This window comes from Tursiops truncatus, chromosome 7, assembly GCF_011762595.2.
Source record: "Tursiops truncatus isolate mTurTru1 chromosome 7, mTurTru1.mat.Y, whole genome shotgun sequence".
In the NCBI taxonomy this organism is placed as follows: Eukaryota; Metazoa; Chordata; class Mammalia; order Artiodactyla; family Delphinidae; genus Tursiops; species Tursiops truncatus.
Genome location: NC_047040.1, coordinates 58,549,104 through 58,568,997, shown reverse-complemented (window position 1 = coordinate 58,568,997; position 19,894 = coordinate 58,549,104). Strand labels below are relative to the sequence as shown.

General features: G+C 34.2%; 1 protein-coding gene across 2 annotated transcripts in view; it reads right to left on the bottom strand.

Moving 5' to 3' along the window:
* The window catches only part of OLA1 (Obg like ATPase 1), a 167,668-nt gene that overhangs the window by 29,830 nt on the left and 117,944 nt on the right, over nucleotides 1-19,894 (bottom strand). For both annotated transcript variants that reach the window (XM_033860010.2, XM_019922566.2), the window contains 2 exons: nucleotides 16,761-16,841; nucleotides 16,362-16,459 (listed from right to left, as the gene is read on the bottom strand). In XM_033860010.2, the coding sequence (XP_033715901.1) occupies nucleotides 16,362-16,459; nucleotides 16,761-16,841 (179 nt within the window). The remainder of the gene's footprint in view (nucleotides 1-16,361; nucleotides 16,460-16,760; nucleotides 16,842-19,894) is intronic.

The window sequence follows — 19,894 nt, the reverse complement described above, 5'->3', positions numbered from 1 at the left end:
TAAAACACTACCCTGCCTTAAAGAACTATATTAAAATTACGAAAGTATGTGAATAAAAGCAATATTTAAAAATAAAACACCAAGTAGTGATTTGGCTTTTTGGAAATAACTTTAAAATAGTATTCATTTGGACCATTTGAAGGCTTTCCAATGCTGCTAGAGAAGAAAAAGAAAAATATTTATTTTGAAAGTTGTTTGCTAGCACTAAACACAAGCAAGCAATATTTTCCAACAGATTAAAGATAAACTAAGCATTTAAAAATTCCTGTTCTTGGGCTTCCCTGCTGGCGCAGTGGTTGAGAGTCTGCCTGCTGATGCAGGGAACACGGGTTTGTGCCCCGGTCCGGGAAGATCCCACATGCCGCGGAGCGGCTGGGCCAGTGAGCCATGACTGCTGAGCCTGCGCGTCTGGAGCCTGTGCTCAGCAACGGGAGAGGCCACAACAGTGAGAGGCCCGCATACCGCAAAAAAAAAAAAAAAAAAAAAAATTCCGGTTCTTCCTTTCAAATATATGAATTGTCTAAAATCCTTTTAAGAAAAATCATACGATGGAAGATATGTCACTAACACCAATGTGGAGACATTTCTTAAAATAAAAATTACCGTATGGGCTTCCCTGGTGGTGCAGTGGTTAAGAATCTGCCTGCCAGTGCAGGGGACACGGGTTCGAGCCCTGGTCCGGGAAGATGCCACATGCCACGGAGCAACTAAGCCCTAGTGCCACAACTACCAAGCCTGCGCTCTAAAGTCCGCGAGCCACAACTACCGAAGCCCACGCTCCGCAACAAGAGAAGCCACCACAATGAGAAGCCCACGCACCACAAAGAAGAGTAGCCCCCGCTCGCCGCAACTAGAGAAAGCCTGTGCAGCAATGAAGACCCAATGCAGCCAAAAATAAATAAATAAAAATAATAAAGTTCCCTTAAAAAAGAATTACTGTAAAATATAACATTTGGGTAACTAACATTAACATCCTAAGGCAATATGGGAACACAAATCCATAATAATTATTCATACACCAAGCCACTGTAAACCTAAATCATTTCTGAAGACCTGAATGTGTCAAGAACTTTGACAATTATGACTGGAGCCAGGAAACTGTAGCAGTACAGAATTTCTTATGAATTTCTCCAGTTACTTTTTATAAATGCTGTCTTGGATGACAGCTTAATGTGTACCACATGCAATATTTATTCTTCTTCAGTGTCAGACTGTCTAGCCATCCAAGGGAATACAAAGAATGTCACTTATTAGGATAAAAGCACAGGGAAGGTAATCAAGGACATATGTAACATCAGCCAATCATGCCCTATTTCAACATCCTATTCCATTCATAACAGTTCAACAATTATTTGCTTACTGATAACTTGCTTTCAGGCTGTTTGTGTTCACCGTAATGGTGGTTTGCATTTATTTTACTCTTTAGAATTGGACACTTGCTGTGCCATACGTGTTTGTCAAAACTTTGTAACTTCTGTCAGAAATGGCTTAGCATATCAAATAATTTCTATTTGTCAGGAACTACTAATACAACAATCAGTAACCCTTGATGTCAATAGGGCACTGAAATAACCATAAGACAGCAAATATATAACTAGTAAATATTTTACAAAAAAAAAATCCTATAAAGTGATACATAATAAGAAAGTCGTTATTATTAAGCTGAAGCACACTCACATACATTCCCATGCATATAGCTAAGAATACTTAATAGGCACTGCTTTTTCTTTTGTTTTGGTTCTCCAAGATGGTAAAGCTGTTAAGAATTTCGCAAAGTAATTTGGTGGTCTTTAAACTATACAGCCAAAATGTCTAAGTAATACCAAGTCATATTAAACCTTATACTTGGCCACCAATACAAATTTCACTTAATAATAGATTTAAAATAATGTCTCATCATATATCATAATCACGAAATGGGTAACTGTAGAAACATAATTACTTAATCATATTTAATCATTAAACTTTAACCAAATAACGACTTGAACTATTTATTCTAGTAACAATTAAAAGCTTTTTGTTTTTTTTGCGGTGCGCGGGCCTCTCACTGTTGTGGCTTCTCCTGTTGCGGAGCACAGGCTGCGGACGCGCAGGCTCAGCGGCCATGGCTCACGGGCCCAGCCACTCCGCGGCATGTGGGATCTTCCCGGACCGGGGCACAAACGTGTGCCCCCTGCTTCGGCAGGCGGACTCTCAACCACTGCGCCACCAGGGAAGCCCAATTAAAAGCTTTTAAAAGTACTAATTTCAAGAGATCTAGACAACTAAGATGTTTACCTCTGAATATAGGAAAGGAAACAAATTGTTGGTATTCTCTTTTGGTCTCTTTTTCTCTTTTGTCTCAGATTTGGCCTGAAGTAAAGTTCTACAATGCAAGAAATATCCCATGCAAACTATTCCATACGATATTTTTTTTAAAAGACTCACCAAAAAAAAACACTTTTAAATAATAAAAACATTATTACAAATTATTCTTTTTCAGTCTACATCTACCTGAACTGTCTGGTAAACCACTGATTTTCTTAGCTACGTACGTGTTACAACATACCTGCTGACAAGACTAAGGAAAAATCCATTTGGGTAGAGATGGCAAGGTATAGGGATTAGTCTTGATTAATGACAGGAGAAACACAGCAAGATTTTCTAACTGCTACTGTTCCATTTAAAAGTGTTCATGAAACAGTAAAATCTCTACAAATATGAAGTCTGGTACTTATATTTCTAAATAGACTTCTAACTGAATCACAAACTTAAAAAAAATTTTTTTTGGTAGGGGAAGCAGAGAGGAAACAAAAATACAGTGAAAGGAAGAGAAATGCAAGTGACCTTATCCTTGTAAATTTCAGAAGGCAGAACATTACAATATTATAAAAAATAAAAATATGTATAATTAGGAGAAATAGAAGAAAATGGCAAGTTGCTATTCTTTATTTCTTGAGAATTAACAGGTTAACAAAATGTTTTAAAGACTTGTTTTAACTTGAGCTCATGAGAGGAAAGTATAAAACATTTTACTGCATTTATAGCATGTTTTTCATGCAACCAAAAGTGCAAAAAAAGAGCTATGTTGGTTGTATACCAGTGAAAATTACAGAAAAGCGTGCTTGTTGGAAAGCAAACATAATTGCAGTGGCTTATGTAAGCAGGACTCAAATTAGTTAAGAGAATTTATTGTGCAATTACAATTGCCAGACACTAATTAACTATATAGATCTATCATATATACGTTTTCATCAAATTATGAGAATTAAATTCCAAGACAAATGGACCTATCTACCACAGAATAATTTCACTTAATATATGTAAAATATTTTATTTAACCCTCATTATTCTGTAAGAAAGTTATTACTCTTCTGTTTCACAGGTGAGGAAACAAGGGCTATAAGGACACCAACCAAACTATCTTGAGTCCTGCTTATATAAAAACACTGCATAAATGTTTGCTCTCTAGCTGGTAGGGGTTTCTGTGTAATGTTTACCAGGATACAACCAACATAGACAACTCTTTTTTGCACTTTTTGTTTCATGAAAAGCATGCTATAAATGCAATAAGATGTTTTATACTTTCATGAGCTTGAGAGAAAGATAGATATTTGGGTAGATATTTGCCTTGTTGTGAGGATTAAACCAAATGAGACAACATATGTAAGTGCCCCAAAGTCTGGCATATAATAGGTGTTGAACAAATAGTAGTCATTATTCTGCCCAAGACTTGGATCTATGTGTACATATACATACATACATATGAATATGCATATACAATGTTCTTTCAATTATATTGCTATGTGTTAGTGAAGCATCTGAACAGAATATTATACAAATTACCTGCATGCACTTCAGCTAATAAAAGAGATACATACACATGCACATACATGCACAATTCCCTAACCCAGAAAGGTCTCAAAAACACATCCAAGTAACTGAAAATGCAAGGAAACAGAACAAATCAGTATGTGGTTAAAAACAAACACACAAACAAAACCAAGTGGTGGAAGAATGTACTTATCTTAAAAAAGAATTGATAACATGTATTTTCCACGTAAAAATATATAAAATATTTTAATTATTGACCCAACAAAGGATTATTAAATTGGTACAGAGATAAGTCCATGATAATAAAGATAAGGTTTCAGGTAAAATTTTTATATTACCTTCAGTTAGCATTCTCTAATCAGGTTATAGTGAAATTTTAGTCTCAAATTTTATAGTGCATGAACTATGTCTAAATGAAATGTATAGTGATAGGGAATGTGGCAAGTGTGTGATCTATTTCTCAGGCCTTGTCAACCTTTCCAACATCACCAGTGCACCAATGCTGAGACATCATGGCGCAGTAGTAAAGAACGAGAACTCTGGACATAAACTGCTCAGGTTTGAAGCTTGGCACCATTCTTGGCTAATTTCCTCAGTCTCTCTATACTTGCTTTGACTTCCTTAAAATACTAATAGTACTTACTACTCTATAAGGTTGGTGGGAGTCTTAAATGTAATGCATATAGTTAAGTGTTCAGTACATGTTGACTGCTGCTGACTACTACTAACATAACAACAACACTTTAGGCGCATAAATTATCCGTTGTTGTTCTATTTCATGATATTCTCTCATTTCCCTGTTCATTTACACACCAACTTCCTTACCCCAGCAGTGAAGAATTGTTCTTAACAAACTGTATGGTATGCTAGAAGAAAGAAAAAAGGAAAATTTTGCTAATCATATTAATATATAAAAACTGATCTGTAGTTATAGCTGTTTTCTGAGGTCTGGTCTGTAGTATTATTTTAGACTTGGCAACTTGATGCAATTTTTATATCGGCTTCAATGAGAACAGTTGTATTTTCGCCACCAAAATTTTCATATATGGTATTAATATGTTTAAAAATGGATGCTAAAGCAGGTACTAAAATATTTTGCTGTAACAGTAACATATAGTTAACAAAACTACAAGGCAAGAGAAAAATGGCAGCAGCAAAAAACTTATTATCCTAAGAAGAGCAGATAGTTGCCATCTTGAGAACTGTTTCCTTTTATTAACTAAAACCCTAAACAATTTGGTGGAGATGTTATTTCCTGAGATAAAACATAGCAGAACACAAAGTTAATTAAAGCAATATTTTCAAAGATCTCTGAAGATTCACAAATATATCTTGCAGTGTCGTGTGGAACTGGCACAAACATTCAAGTCAAATGGGTCTATTTCTTCTACTACAAGAACTTGGGCATGTTCTGAATCTCTCCAATTGTCTTATCTGTAAAATGGGCATGATAATATCTATGTTTCATAAATATCCTTAAATTTTTCATGTTTCATCTATTCTTCTATTAACATCTCACCAATTTCTAACCTCTAAAGGATGCCTGGCACACAGCAGGAACTCAATAATAAATGATGGTTTACTATGTATGTCTTTGGGTTTGGTACATGAAAAGCTAAGTCACTGTCACTTAATGGGAGGGTGGGGGCAGGACAGAGAAAAGAAAAATGGCACAATTTAAAAGGTAACAATTTTAAGTATAAATTATGTATGAAAACTACTAGTGACCTTCATGTTTCCAACATCCAGATATGCTCTTTGGGAAAAAATGAAACATCACTTAAAAAAAAAAAAGCTAAAAAACAATTATCAACAGACAGATGTTATTCGATCTTTTCCTTTTACATTTCAAAATGGACTAAACCCAAAGATAATTTCCACAGACTGTTCTTTTTAGAGAATTTCTAAGGAAAATGTTGACAATCACCTAGGAATATTGATGAGTACTCCCTTGATATTAATGACAAATACTTAAAGTACTAAAAAGGCACCTTTGTATCTGTATTAATGGAAACACAATCTTATTTATCTCTCTGCTAGCTGAACACATTCCTAAACTAAAATGCAGATCTCTTAATTCAACTATGAAAATGCTTCATTTTAGTAAAAATTCAATTCGAGGCCAAATAATAGTGTCATGGAGGCCATCTCGAGATTTGTCTGAGGATCCAATGAAGTAACCTAAGTTGAAACACTGTGAAGTTTTGATAAATGTTGGTTGTTATTATTCTTAGTAAAGTTCAATCTACTTATCTGAGGGCATACATCAAGGGACTTTTAAAAGAAGTGATTTACGAGTAGTAGTGTGGGGCACATGAAATTCAAAATCTATATAATTGCAAATTTTACTTGAACACATTTAGGATGGTTTAATATGCTTTTTAATTGCAATGTATTTGAATAAAAACTTATTAGCTCTTTTCAAGTGGTTGTCTTCACATTTTATATTCTTTTTCGATGTTCCATCACATTTGCCTTTGAATTTGCTGTTCCCTCTCCCTGGACTAAGCTTTCCTCAGATCCTCCCTCTCTCATGGTGCACTCCCTTGCTTCTTAAAGGCCTTTCCTGACCAGCCTAACTAAAATAGCACCCTCCTACCCTGCTTTATTTATTTATTTTATTCATGCATTTATTCTTTCATTCATTTGTAAAAATCGAAAATGTTTTTTGGGAATTTACTATGTACCAATTACTACCCTAAGTGATCAAGTGTATCAATTCATATAACAGTCATACCAACTTTATGAGGAAGATAGTTATTATTTTTATTTTTAAAATGAGAAAGGTAAAATTTCCAAAAGATAGACTTTAAAAGCCAGATATAAAATTCTGGCAGCCTAATTTTCTGCCAGAATTTTATATCTGGCTTTTAAACTTTACCAGCACATTATTCATTCAACAAACATCCTCTGGCTGCTAACTAAATGCTAATTATGCATTATGCTATGTGCTAGGTTTATTTGAAAAAAGAAGATAGAGTGATAGTCTTTCAGCAATAAAATTATACACAATAAAGAGGGCTGTGGCAAAGGAAATGGAAAAAAATATATTAAAATGTGAGAAATATTATGAAAAAAGTTTACCAAGAGTTAATATTTAGTTTTAAAGAAAAAGAAGTATAAATCTTAAATATTAATTCTGAGATTTCAAAGATGCAGATTAGTATAATGATGGTATCATAAACATAGATGAGGAAATAAAAATGATCAAGTGAAATAGTGATATAAGTTAAGCCACTGAGGTAATCTATTTTTTTTTCTTTTTTAAAAATTTTTATTTTATATTGGAACATAGTTGATTAACAACGTTGTGTTAGTTTCAGATGTACAGCAAAGTGATCCTAATCATTTCCTGACATTATATTAAATATTTGTTTGTTGGTTGTCTATTATTCCATGAGACTATAACCCTTATGGGGGCAAAGGCTTTTTTAAATCAGTCTCAATGTTTATTTGCTTAGAAAAGGAAAAAGGAAGCATAGTACCTATCTCTTCACTGAGCTCACAGTCTTCATAAGAATACATAAACTTGAAATTTATATTCATATTGACAGTTTTTATGAAGTTAATTGTCTTCTTGATAATAAGCATTAAAAAGACTGAACCAGGTACCAATGTGCAGCCCCAAATTTATAGACAGGGGTGTACTCAGAGTTCCTAAGTCAGTTATTTTGAAACACATTTTTTAGCAGAATTTTTAAATTGGTAATAAAAATGGTCACAGATACCAAAATATGTCTCACCCAAACTGTACTATTTTTACTACATGGTGGATTAAGTAAGCTTTTGAGGGTGTTTTATAATCAAATGTTTTTGATGGGGAAATGCTTTCTAGGTCAATTTAGAATAAGGAAATGCAATATTTTGAGTAACGTAACTACCTTCAAATATAGATATGCCAATTCTACAAATAAGTTTTATTTCCACTTTGTTCTCATTCTAGACAGAGCAATAGCTACTATGAGGAAGATAAGAGCATGGTAAGATCCAGAAAAGACTTATTTTCAAGGGGTAGAGATATGGGAGTAGGAATGAGAGGAGGGGGAAAGACCAGGTCTTATCTTCAATTCAGTCCAGAAAAGTTGCTCATGAATTATGTATCTGCCAACCTCAGGAATGCTCTGGATTGTCCCACGGTCACAAAAACATCTTACCATGACAAACCTACATATGAGGGTTGAGAAGGTACTAGACATTTGCATGGGCATCTTTTCATTGTGAATTTGCTATAATTCACTAAAATCATAAAATTCTAGCACTAGAAGGGAACCTTAGAGATGATCTCCTTTAATTCTTTATTAACCTTCACTGCCTCATCCCCAACACACATATAAACATTCAGAAATAGAGAAGCTGTGATATAATGGAACTGTTTTAAAAGGCTTTAAAGAATAAACACCATTTTTTTTAAAAAAATTATGCTATCATAATTAAAGAATGATTTACTCTAATGGAAGCCCAGGAGTGACAATAAAATCCTCTAAGCTTCAAATGATGAAGCCACAGGGCCTAACCTGAGAGAGAGATGAGGGCAGAGTCCTATGGAAGATGGTGATATCATGGGAGTTTTATCGCTACCGCCACTGTGCAATAGAGATGGTTCTCAGTTTGTTTTTCTTTTGGATGACAACTGTTTCAAAGCATAGAATTATAGCTGTAAACATATACATGATACATTTTGTTTCTTTATTGATATAATGGAAAGAAAAACCAAGGGAATGTATCCCAAAGATACATTTAGAAGACTTACCAAGTTCTTTTTCTATTACTGTATTCTTTTTGAGTTATGTTAATTAAATTTCAGAAATATTGTTTATACAGAACACATTTTATGTGAACATTCTGATGAACTGTCTTCAATACATGAATGGCTATATAATTTGCCTGAGGTTGAAGAACTAGTTAGCAGCAAATAAGGACCACAAAACTAGCATTTCAAATTCTAAAGCAGCTGTATTCTTAATACATCAAACTTCCTGATAACATACACTACCTAATTTACAAATAGACTATATGCTCTAAGTTTCTTAGAATTCACTTTCCTTACAGAATCAATGTTATCAACGGTATCCAGCATTTTGGTCCAGCCTTCAGAAGTCTATTTAACTTATAATGTAGTTGAACTACAGTAGTATCTCCAAAGGTAGATCTAGTGACTGGGGAACAGGAGAGACCACAGAAGACAGGGGCACAGAAAATAATACTCCTCTCCTATCCTGCATAAGCAGGAGATATTAGGCAAAACATTGAAATTGCCCCAAATGGCACTTTCTCCTTTCCTTTTCTGCAGCCTTCTCCCAGGAAAACACTGTTATTGAGATCGCATATACTACAGTTAGACTCCATTCTTCAGCCTTCACAAGGCCCTGCCCTATCTCTCATCACCAACAGTCCTAAGATTTCTGGGCTTCAACAGTCGCCTCTGTCTATACCAACTACTACTCAAAACTCCCATTTTATGAGTGTAGTTCATCTCAACTCATAGTTTTAGAAACAAAATCTGACTCAACAGTCCTTAACCTCTGGGACACAGATTTTTAAGAATATTAATAGACCTTGAAGTATTCACCAAAGTGAGTCGGGTAGAGAGGCAGAGAAACTCTCTGTGTACATGAATCACTCGTGATTTGAGGAACATTATATAGCTGTATGCCAAAGTTTGTCTTTCATTTCCTAGGTTATATATGTGTGTGCATGTATGGGGGATATATGTTTTAATTTCATGAAAGAATCCTAGAGAACACTTGTTTTTTGTGAAAGAGCTTTAGGCTCTTAAAGCTAGAAGAAAATTTGTAAAACTTCTCCCTATTATATGCAGTGAAATTCTTCAGCCACTTTAAAAAAGATGAAAGTCCTGACACATCTCATAAATTATATTGCTCATAAATTAGTAAGTCAACAGATGGTGCTAATGAAGATAAAAACTGACTCCCAAAAGTACAGTATCACTTTCTCAAATTCAGTGAACGATCTTGCAAAGAGAAATTATTGCCTATAAACTGTATTGGGCAAAAAGGCAAATAGGCCAGGGGAAATTCCTAACATGCCTAATATGGTGGGTCAATAGCATTATATCCATATAAAAAGATGTGCTTTCTTCCATAATTATCTTTTTAAAAATTTTATTTATTTACTTATTTTTATTTTTGGCTGCATTGGGTCTTTGTTGCTGCACACGGGCTTTCTCTAATTGTGGCAAGCAGGGGATATTCTTCCTTGTGATGTGCGGGCTTCTCATTGCAGTGGCTTCTCTTGTTGCGGAGCACGGGCTCTAGGCACATGGGCTTTAGTAGCTGCAGCATGTGGGCTCAGTAGTTGTGGCGCATGGGCTTAGTTGCTCTGTGGCATGTGGGATCTTCCTGGACCAGGGCTCGAACCCGTGTCCCCTGCATTAGCAGGCAGATTCTTAACCACTGTGCCACCAGGGAAGCCCTATAATTATCTTTTTCAAACATGGAATCAGAGGTGTGATTTGGTTACATTATGACTACGTGCTCTAGGGCACTAACATCTCTTGACAGGAATTATGAAATTGCTGAAAGAGTAACCAAAAACCACTTAATGAAACCAGAAAAGTACACAAGTATTATTACATGTACATACATATACAAATGCTAAAGGACATTCAAATAAAGATTCCTGAATGGCCAAAGGTCTTTTCCCTCCCACTTCTTTCAGCCTTCCATCTTTTGTAATAAAAAGATTGTCTTGCTTTAGTATATTTTTTTTCACTCTCAAGATTTTGGCCAGAGAAATTAAGAAATATTCAACTCCACAAAATCCATTCACCAGAAATTATTGAAATCCTAATTCATAGTGCATATGGTACTGTTTCAAAGCTTTGTCATAATACAAATTAAAAATAAATAATTGATAATTATCCAAGAGCAAAAATAAGAAACTATAAAACAGAGAAGGGGTCTTAAGAAAATTTTTTCTTTTTGAATTTATTTACAACTTACTTCAGTAAAATTAAGAATATTTTGGGGCTTCCCTGGTGGCGCAGTGGTTGAGAATCTGCCTGCCAATGCAGGGGACACCGGTTCGAGCCCTGGTCTGGGAAGATCCCACATGCCGCAGAGTAACTAGGCCCGTGAGCCACAACTGCTGAGCCTGCACATCTGGAGCCTGTGCTCTGCAACAACAGAGGCCGCGATAGGGAGAGGCCCGCGCACCGCGATGAAGAGTGGCCCCCGCTTGCCACAACTAGAGAAAGCCCTCGCACAGAAACGAAGACCCAACACAGACAAAAATAAATAAATAAATTTATTTAAAAAAAACGAAAGAATATTTTGTATAGGATTTACCAATTTAATCAATCTCATACTAAAAAAAGAATCGCTCAGTTTAGGCTTCCAGAATATCCTTAACTTGTTCTATCACCCTTTTATATCTGGCAAAGAAGCAAATAAACACTAGTCCTCATAAAGCAATCTCCACTAAAAGTTACAAATTATAGCTTTTAAAATTTAATTCAGCTAAAAAACTCCTCACATGTTAAAACAAACTTACCAACATTACATTGTGATTTCAAGAAGGTAGGAACACACTTACAATAAAAAATGTTTTCTCACAGCCTTCATAATGTTAGGTACTTCAAGATGAAGCTGACACAACATTGCCCCCAAACCATAAGAACCACAAGTGATTTTTTAAAAAAACAGAAATTATAATCCCAAAGAAACACTGCATGGATATTTCAGGGCTTTTACTTTGCCAGACTAGTGGATGATAAAGTGAAACATTTAAAAAAAACCTTATACATGTGAATCTTGCTTTATATACTAGTGTATGTTCCTGAAAACTTTATATGAATTGAACCTAATTTCAAATCTACTTGGGAAGCTTTCTGAACTAAAATGAATAATTTATTTAAGAATAATTAATCATTCCCATTTTATTTGTTTCGAGTAAATCGAATGTATAACAAAGTGATTTTTTTCAAAGCAGCATTATCTGCGTTAAATTTCTAGCTTCAATGAATAATCTTGTCAGAAATTGATGACTTCTTATAGTAGTTTTACAGAATACATCATGGCATTCCTGAAAGGCCAAGAAAATGCTGTGGGAAGAAGGTTATATTAACCTTCTACAAATATAATTGTGAAGTGGACTTTTGCTCACGTTGAGTTAAGTGTACAGCCTGAAAATAATGGAAATCAGTGAATGACAGAAATTGGTGAAATCACCTATAATAGTGAATACTGCTCCTATTGATAAGACGTAATGGAAATGTGCTACTACATAACATGTGTTGTGGAGAACAATGTCCAAGGATGAGTTAGGTAGAACAATTTCTGTCAGACCTCCAACTGTAAACAAGAAAATAAAACCTAAGTCTCACAGTATGGCAGATGATCACTCAACATTACCTCTGGGGAGTGTTGCCAATCAACTAAATACTTCTACTCCTATAGGAATAGCAATAACTATAGTAGATGTGTAAAGTATGCTTATGTGTCAACATCTATACTTATTGTGAATAAATGATGCGCTTGCACAAGAAAGCCTAAGAACCAATCGATATTATAGCTCAAACTATCCCTATATACCTGAAAGGTACTTTTTTCCTGAATAGTATATAACATATATAAATATAATTTTATATTATATATACATACATTAAAAATTATAGGCAAAAAATGTTCACACTTCCCCTTTGTAAATAGTTGCTGAGATATAGTATCTGTAATTCTTATATACAGTTCAAGATATCAAGAATATATTGGGCTTATTCCATGATTTTCCCCCTAGCCAGGTATACAATATACAGTATCATCAAACTACATTTAATTGTTATGTACAAATTATGTGGAAAACTAACAAAAACAGAAAAGTTGGGGTAGGGCAGACAGAATCATAGTAAAATATGAATTAATAAAACATTTTTCTATTTAAAATTCATTTAGTGAACCTGACACATTGCCCTTGATTACAAAACAGCTTAAAAGACTGCAACTACTTGTCTACCTATCTTGAATCAATTTCAACACTCAGATTAATTGACTCTTATATAATATTAGAGAATAATGTTCAGTGACCACAAGCCCACCAGGGCATATGCAAATACATGTTTTACACACACATACACACACACACACACACACACATGCATACAAGAAGTCTGAATGTCTTAAATTTTAGTTATACTTTTCAGTTGAATATGAATATGTAGTATAATAAACAACAAAATAAAATTATCCTTTATCAACAGTTTTAAGAAGGATGGGAACAAGAGAACACAAAAAAGAAACAAAATTGGAAGCTATGTAGGTGTACAAAATTAGTTCTACCAATTTCATAATTGGATAGGATATACTACTAACAGAGCAGCAAAGGTGCAAAGATTGAAATTTACACCCCTAATTAAGCAACAGTTTGGCAGGTCTAATGTCCTATACCTGCTTGACACCATGACTCATTAGGCGATCTCAAACGAAAATTAATACTACATGTAATAGGATCTTAGTTATAAGTAACTGATCATGTTTAAAATATGAAATTCTCAAGTGTTCAAAAATCATTGACATCTGCCAGAGATGACGACGACGACAACACAACAACAATTTCTGCATAGTTTTATTCATTCAAAGAACAACAATATATAATAATAAAAAAAATTTCTGTGGATTCCCCTTACAACATCTTGATTACTGTCATCTAATCACAACACAAGTGTAACTAACCCGGCTGCCATGTTATTAGCTTCTCTTCAGGGGCTAGGTCTTAATCATAAATCAATGAAATGACTAATTCAACATTGTTAAAACCAGTGAGTAGATGCTTGGAACCATTCCGGCTTTTACATCTTTCAAAAAGGTCAATACACCTACTCAGTAACACAACAGACTTGTCTTTCAAAATGCTTCCTTATTTTCTAGGACTTAAAAATTAACATGTTTCCATTTAAATTTAAAGTGAACTTTAGTAATTAAAATGTTCATTACTTCTGAAATGGTGACCCCCTAAAATATATTTGTCTTCCTCTTGTGGCCAGAATCACAAACTCCTCCTCCTCTTTCCTGACCATTTAAAATAGCTTTCTAGATCTAAAAGACCCATGAAAATATTTATTACTACTTCCTGCATCAGTCTTAATTTGCTACAGTAACATTACATAATAACCTTAAAAAACAAAACCTTTTTCTTTTGCTAAAGGAGCAACTTATGCAAATGGAGCTGAGATATAAACATTACCAAAAAACAAGATGCTAACACAAATTTAAAGGATTTAGTAATTAAAATATATTTTAACTATTTACATCTGCTTGCAATGTTATAAGTGATGAAAACCTAGTGTTCATATCCTTCATAATAAAAATTTATTCTGCACTTTAATACAAAGGCTATGTTGCATAAACAGATTTAAAGCTGTAGCAGAGTGGCTGAATGAAAGGAGAATGGCAATCTTTCTGGCTCCAGTAGATGCCATTCCCTATCACACAATGTTTCCCACTCATAAATACATGACAAATACTTCCTCAATCATTTTTTACAAGCAGGGATGCACAGGGGGTAGTCAATGGCTAGCTTGAGGGAAAATAGGAACAGCAGGCGGCAGAAACTGTACAGAAAATGGCTATGTGGTAAATTCTCTTCTGGAACATCACTCAGTTACCCAGTCTTTGATCTTTCAGCTACAATTACACTAACTTCCACAAGATCTGACTCCCCCCACCCCCACCAAACATACACGCTACCCCAAACCAGATCATCAGTCATACATAAAATCTAAAATTTGATTTTATAAATAGGATCATCCATACCTCTACATTTTTATAAATTAAAATGTGCTATTTAGACAAGAGTTTACTTTCAATTGGCTATAACCATATCATCATCACCACTGGTCTCACAAAAAACATGGGGTGTCTGGCGACAGCTAAATCACAGACTGGCGTCTCCCAAGCAGTCTGTCTACCATTAGGGTCTGGGAAATAGTATTTACTGTACAATTAGAGCCAGGGAGTTCTACCTGTAATCATCCAAATACAGGTGTGAGAAGCTCCTTTGGGCAAGGAAACTGACTCATCCCTTTTCATGTAAACTTTGATGTCTGTATTGTTTCACGGAGCCCTGGGAAACCTTACCATTCACACTACAATGAGATTTATTAACTGAAGTCAAATAATATATTTTAAAATTCCTTCCCAAAGGTAACAATTTTTAACATATCAATCACAAAATTTATAAGAATTTTATATAAGAAACAAGACAGAACTGTTTATTTTAAAGTTAATTATCTACTAGAAGACACTGACCAGTCAGAACTGAATTTTCATGTCAGGTTTATGCTTTCTAGAACATTACAAATTAAGAGGCCAAATTCAGTTTCCTATCAGGAACACAAAATGTCTTATAGTAATATCAACAGGGCATTTTTAGTTGCAGTAATTTCACAGAATTTATTCTAATGATTTATTGGAGTTAACCATCTGACATTAATTATTGTTTTGGCTTCCAGTCTATGAATGTTTATTTTTCAGTTTAAAGCTTCTCACTCTTTGATATCATATGGAAATGAGAATTTTTAATGGAAAATTGAAACCATGTGCATCTAAGTACTTAATGAAGTACAGGGGAAAACAAATGAAAATATATTTTAGGAGAATTCAGATATTTTACTTTGGATAGTTTTGGTTTGTTTGTATGACTTAACAGTATAAAATACTGAGGGTCCAGTGAGTACCATGCCAAATGTGTACATGCCCTTATGTTACATAAACATATCATTTTTTGAAGTTACTAGTGAACTAAAGGAAACCTGGCACATTTTGGTTACATGTCAAAAATGACAATCAATACATGAATGCATAGTTTTTACCTTTGTGTATTTTAAAGTATTTTGAAACAAATACCTGGTCTTTCCCTCCACCATAGCTTTTTTTTTAATTAAAAAAATGTTTTTTAAGGGCTTCCCTGGTGGCGCAGTGGTTGGGAGTCCGCCTGCCGGTGCAGGGGACGTGGGTTCGTGCCCAGGTCCGGGAGGATCCCACATGTCACGGAGCGGCTAGGCCCGTGGGCCACGGCCACTGGGCCTGCGCATCCGGAGCCTGTGCTCCGCAATGGGAGGGGCCGCGACGGTGAGAGGCCCGCGTACCAGAAAAAAAAAAATGTTTTTTAAGTATTCAATCTGGATTTTAAAACTTATGCCCAGCTACAATTCCAAGTAGATATTTTAAAGTCACATATAAAATCAACAAAGCTAGAATTTCCTAGTTTAAAAAGTTTTATTGCTCTAAGTAGATTTATTCTCATTTTGCAAAGGAAATATTGTCTATTCAATAAATTTGATAATTAAATATGTATAATTCAATATTGCCTAATGTAATTCCTTTTTTTTTCCTCTTAAGTTCTCTCAGTGTAAATCATTAGGAGATTCATCTCGGAATGTTAACACTAGGCAAAGCTTTCTCATCCATTTTAAACTTTTTAATAATAAGGAGAAAAATTTTAAATCAAACATAGCAGTAAGTACATATGTATGTGTGTTTGTGTGTGCTCAGATATGATATGTCGGGGTACATCTGGGGAGAAAAAAAACTTACCATTTGTTTTTCTTTCTAATGTAGTCTTTTTCAGAAAGATTAACCAAGTAGACCATTGGTTTTGAAGTCAGAAATAAGTGTTTATTCAACACTTCAATCTAAAGTGGGAGATAGAAAAAGAGTCCTTTTTAAAAGTTGAGTAAATATTAAGTCACTACAGAACTTGAAAGAAAACTATTTAAACAGGAAGCCATTTTTATAATTCTTGTTTCTAAAAGATTAGTTGTCACAAAATATCAGGAGTAGGGGAAAAGAAAAAATAACAAGGCTGGGTATAAGAAATCATTGAGAGAAATAAAGTTTAACTAGATATAATAATAAGTGTAAAATAATGACAATTTTGTTCTCTAAGAAATCGAAGCAAAGGTAATAATAGATCGCATCATATTTATAATTTACCTCTTTGTCATTCCAATCATGACAGAAGCGAACAGGTTTCTTTTGATCTATAACCCAGGATTTGACTTTGCACATTATGTCCTATACACAATTGAGAAAAAAAGTAAATACAAGATGAATACTAAGCATTTAGATACTAAATATTAAAATTAAAAGTTTTCAAACCCTCAATTAAAAGTTGACTATAAAAATAAAGGCAACTTTTTTATGAAAGAACTAAGTTGCACAGAAAATTATTTTCAATATCTCATTAAAATACGAAATGAAACATTAATGTGGCATTAAAATTTTACCATATGAAATGTGGAATACTAGCAAAATTAGTAACAATCTTAAAAATTTCAAACCATTAAAACATACCAAAGACTACAAGAGTTAATAATATCTCAACATTATCTAGTGATGTAAACTGCAAGATAAACATGCTATTAGGAAACGGGGGGGTGGGGGAACACTGGAGAAAGACTGAATTATAATTTTTTCCTTAAAAAGGAAAACAAAATAGATGAAATTGAGCCTATTATTGATGATCTACCCTCCAAAATATTAAATCAACTGACCAAAACCCCTTTTATTCTGAATTAATTTTTTGCTGACACCTTCTCCCTGCCCACTTCTCCTGTCCCTGCTCCAACCCACCCCCCCCAACCTGCCAAAGCCTCCATTACACAATGGCAAGAGCCCTGCACTGGTGACCTCCAACCAGCTGCATTCACTTTCAGAACATCTCTCTCTGCTGGAAATCTAAAGGCCTTTTAGTTAGCAAGCTAGTGTGCATTCAGAAGGAGTAACTGCAGGAAGAGCCCAATGTGCTTTGTTTCTCTGGCCTTTCTTCACAGAAAGATTAATCATCTGTGAAATGGAAACGGCAAACAGCAAGTGACACAAACTGAACCCTTCAAGCCTTTCCTCATCAGTTTTGTGGTTCTGAATCTAAAAGCTGCGTGTGGCAAGGTTCTCCTTACAGGCAGGTGTTAATAAAAGGCTCTTGGGTCTGAAAGGTCAAACTTAGCTCTTCCAGAAGAAGTGCGTTTGAGAGTCATCTGTTTTTTGTTGTTGTTGTTGTTAAAGATAACTTATGGGTATGTTTTAAATATGCATTTCTCAAAATTTATTGTAATACACAATTATTAGTAACAGATTTCTTAGATTTTCATTGATGTATTTTACTTTATCATAAATCATTAGTCTTCTATAAATATCCACTTGGTAAATTACCTCAGTATTTAGTATACCTTCCTTCCAAATCTTGCTGTTACCAACAGGAAAAATAAGGAAAAAGCCCTATATCCTTAGATCCTGATTTGAAACCCTCCAGGAAAAGGACTTCCCACAGACTTCAACAAGGAAGGGGCAAGCCGAAAACTTTTAATGAAATCTAACATGGTCTGCTTAAGAATAATCACTTTTACTCTTCTATTTCACTCATAAATGTTTAAAAGTGGCTAATGTAACACCATTTCCTACAAGGAGAAGATCAAAGTGCTATATTACAAATGCATTATGATTAAAAAAGCCCTGTGCAGCCTTGCTATTAACTGTTCTTTAAACCCTAAAAGGCTTCCCATAGATCTCACTTGGCACTGCATATACAACCTTTGACAAGTAATGTAGACCATTTTTATTCATTGCCTAAAATTGTAGGCAATTATGTGCGTCACACTGGCCACCTGCAAATTCTGAATGCCTGCTCCAGTTGTCAGTGCAAAAAACTAATGTCGGAGGGGATTAATCTAGGGGGAGAGAGTCCTCTTTAATGGCTCCAGCAGGTGAAATGGCCCAGCTGGTTACTATGATGAGAGGCCAGAACAGCTTATGTGGAGACACGCAACAAGATTATACAAAAGAAGGAGAAAACAGTGGTACCATCTTACATTTGGTTCCACTAGTTTTTTTCAATTAAAAAAAGAAAAGAAAATAGACAAAGGAAAGCCAAACCAAAAATAAGGAAGGAAATTAAATCTTAATCATATAAAAAGTATAAAATACTTTTAACTATAAACATTTTCACAAAACCAAAGGGCCTCCATAAATGCTGATTGCTAGTGAAGGAATTTCAGTATTTCAGTTTCATTTTAAATTAACTAAAGCACCACTTCAGAAATAGAGAGCCTATCACAAAATCTTTTAGGCGTTAGTTTCTTTCCCCCTTCACACCACCATATTATATTACAAATTAGGAGCACTCAAATTTTAGGTAAAGAGAATTAATTCATAATTAAAGTTCTAAAGAAGTATATTCACTAAAGCCACATTCAAATCCTTTTAGAAGAATTTAAAGATAACCAAGTTTTTAAACAGTTTAAAGTAAAAATATTTTAAAACTTAAAATATTTTATTTTATACTCAGTACTCTCTTAATTATCCCTACAAAAGATTTAAAAGCCAAGAAAAGACACCTTAGATTATTAAGATGCCAGTTTTACTTAAGACAAATCAAAAATAGATTGCTTTCAGATAAGATTACCTTATGTAAATGATCATTATATGGTATAGCTGCAAAGTGCTGTCTTTCTTACATAAAGTAAAAATATTTAGTTTTAGCAAAATTAAAGATGCTATGTTCCTTACCTGAAAAACTGTTGATCAAATGAAAGAAAACATTTGGACTTATTTGTATAAACTACTTAATGGATTGACTGAACTTTTCCTATGCTTGTATATATAAACATATATATTAATAATTATAGTTAGAACAATATTCCATTTAATTGAATTTGGTTAACTGAAAAAACAACCTATTACGTAACTTAACCTACTTTTAACGAATTAGAATACAATAAAAGCATAAAATAGAAACACTAATGCTTGATGCATCAGAAGTTACTTTAGAATTTTGTGTCTTTAGTAACATCGTTATATAGAAATACAGATGTAGGAGGAGGACTGTTCTGATAACTTTAACAAATTCCTCATTTCCAAAATAAATTCTGTACATGATGAAGACTGTGCAAAAATTCCTGGTCAGTTGAACTTTTTTGGTTATATTGCAACAACATGAGTATCTAACTTGAAGTAACCACTTTATGTTTAAATGTGGGAATAAATCCTAGATCCACCACTTACCAGGTCTATGACCTATTAGTTCATTAATAAAAGGCAGATAATGATGCTATCTACCTCCTGCGGGTTGT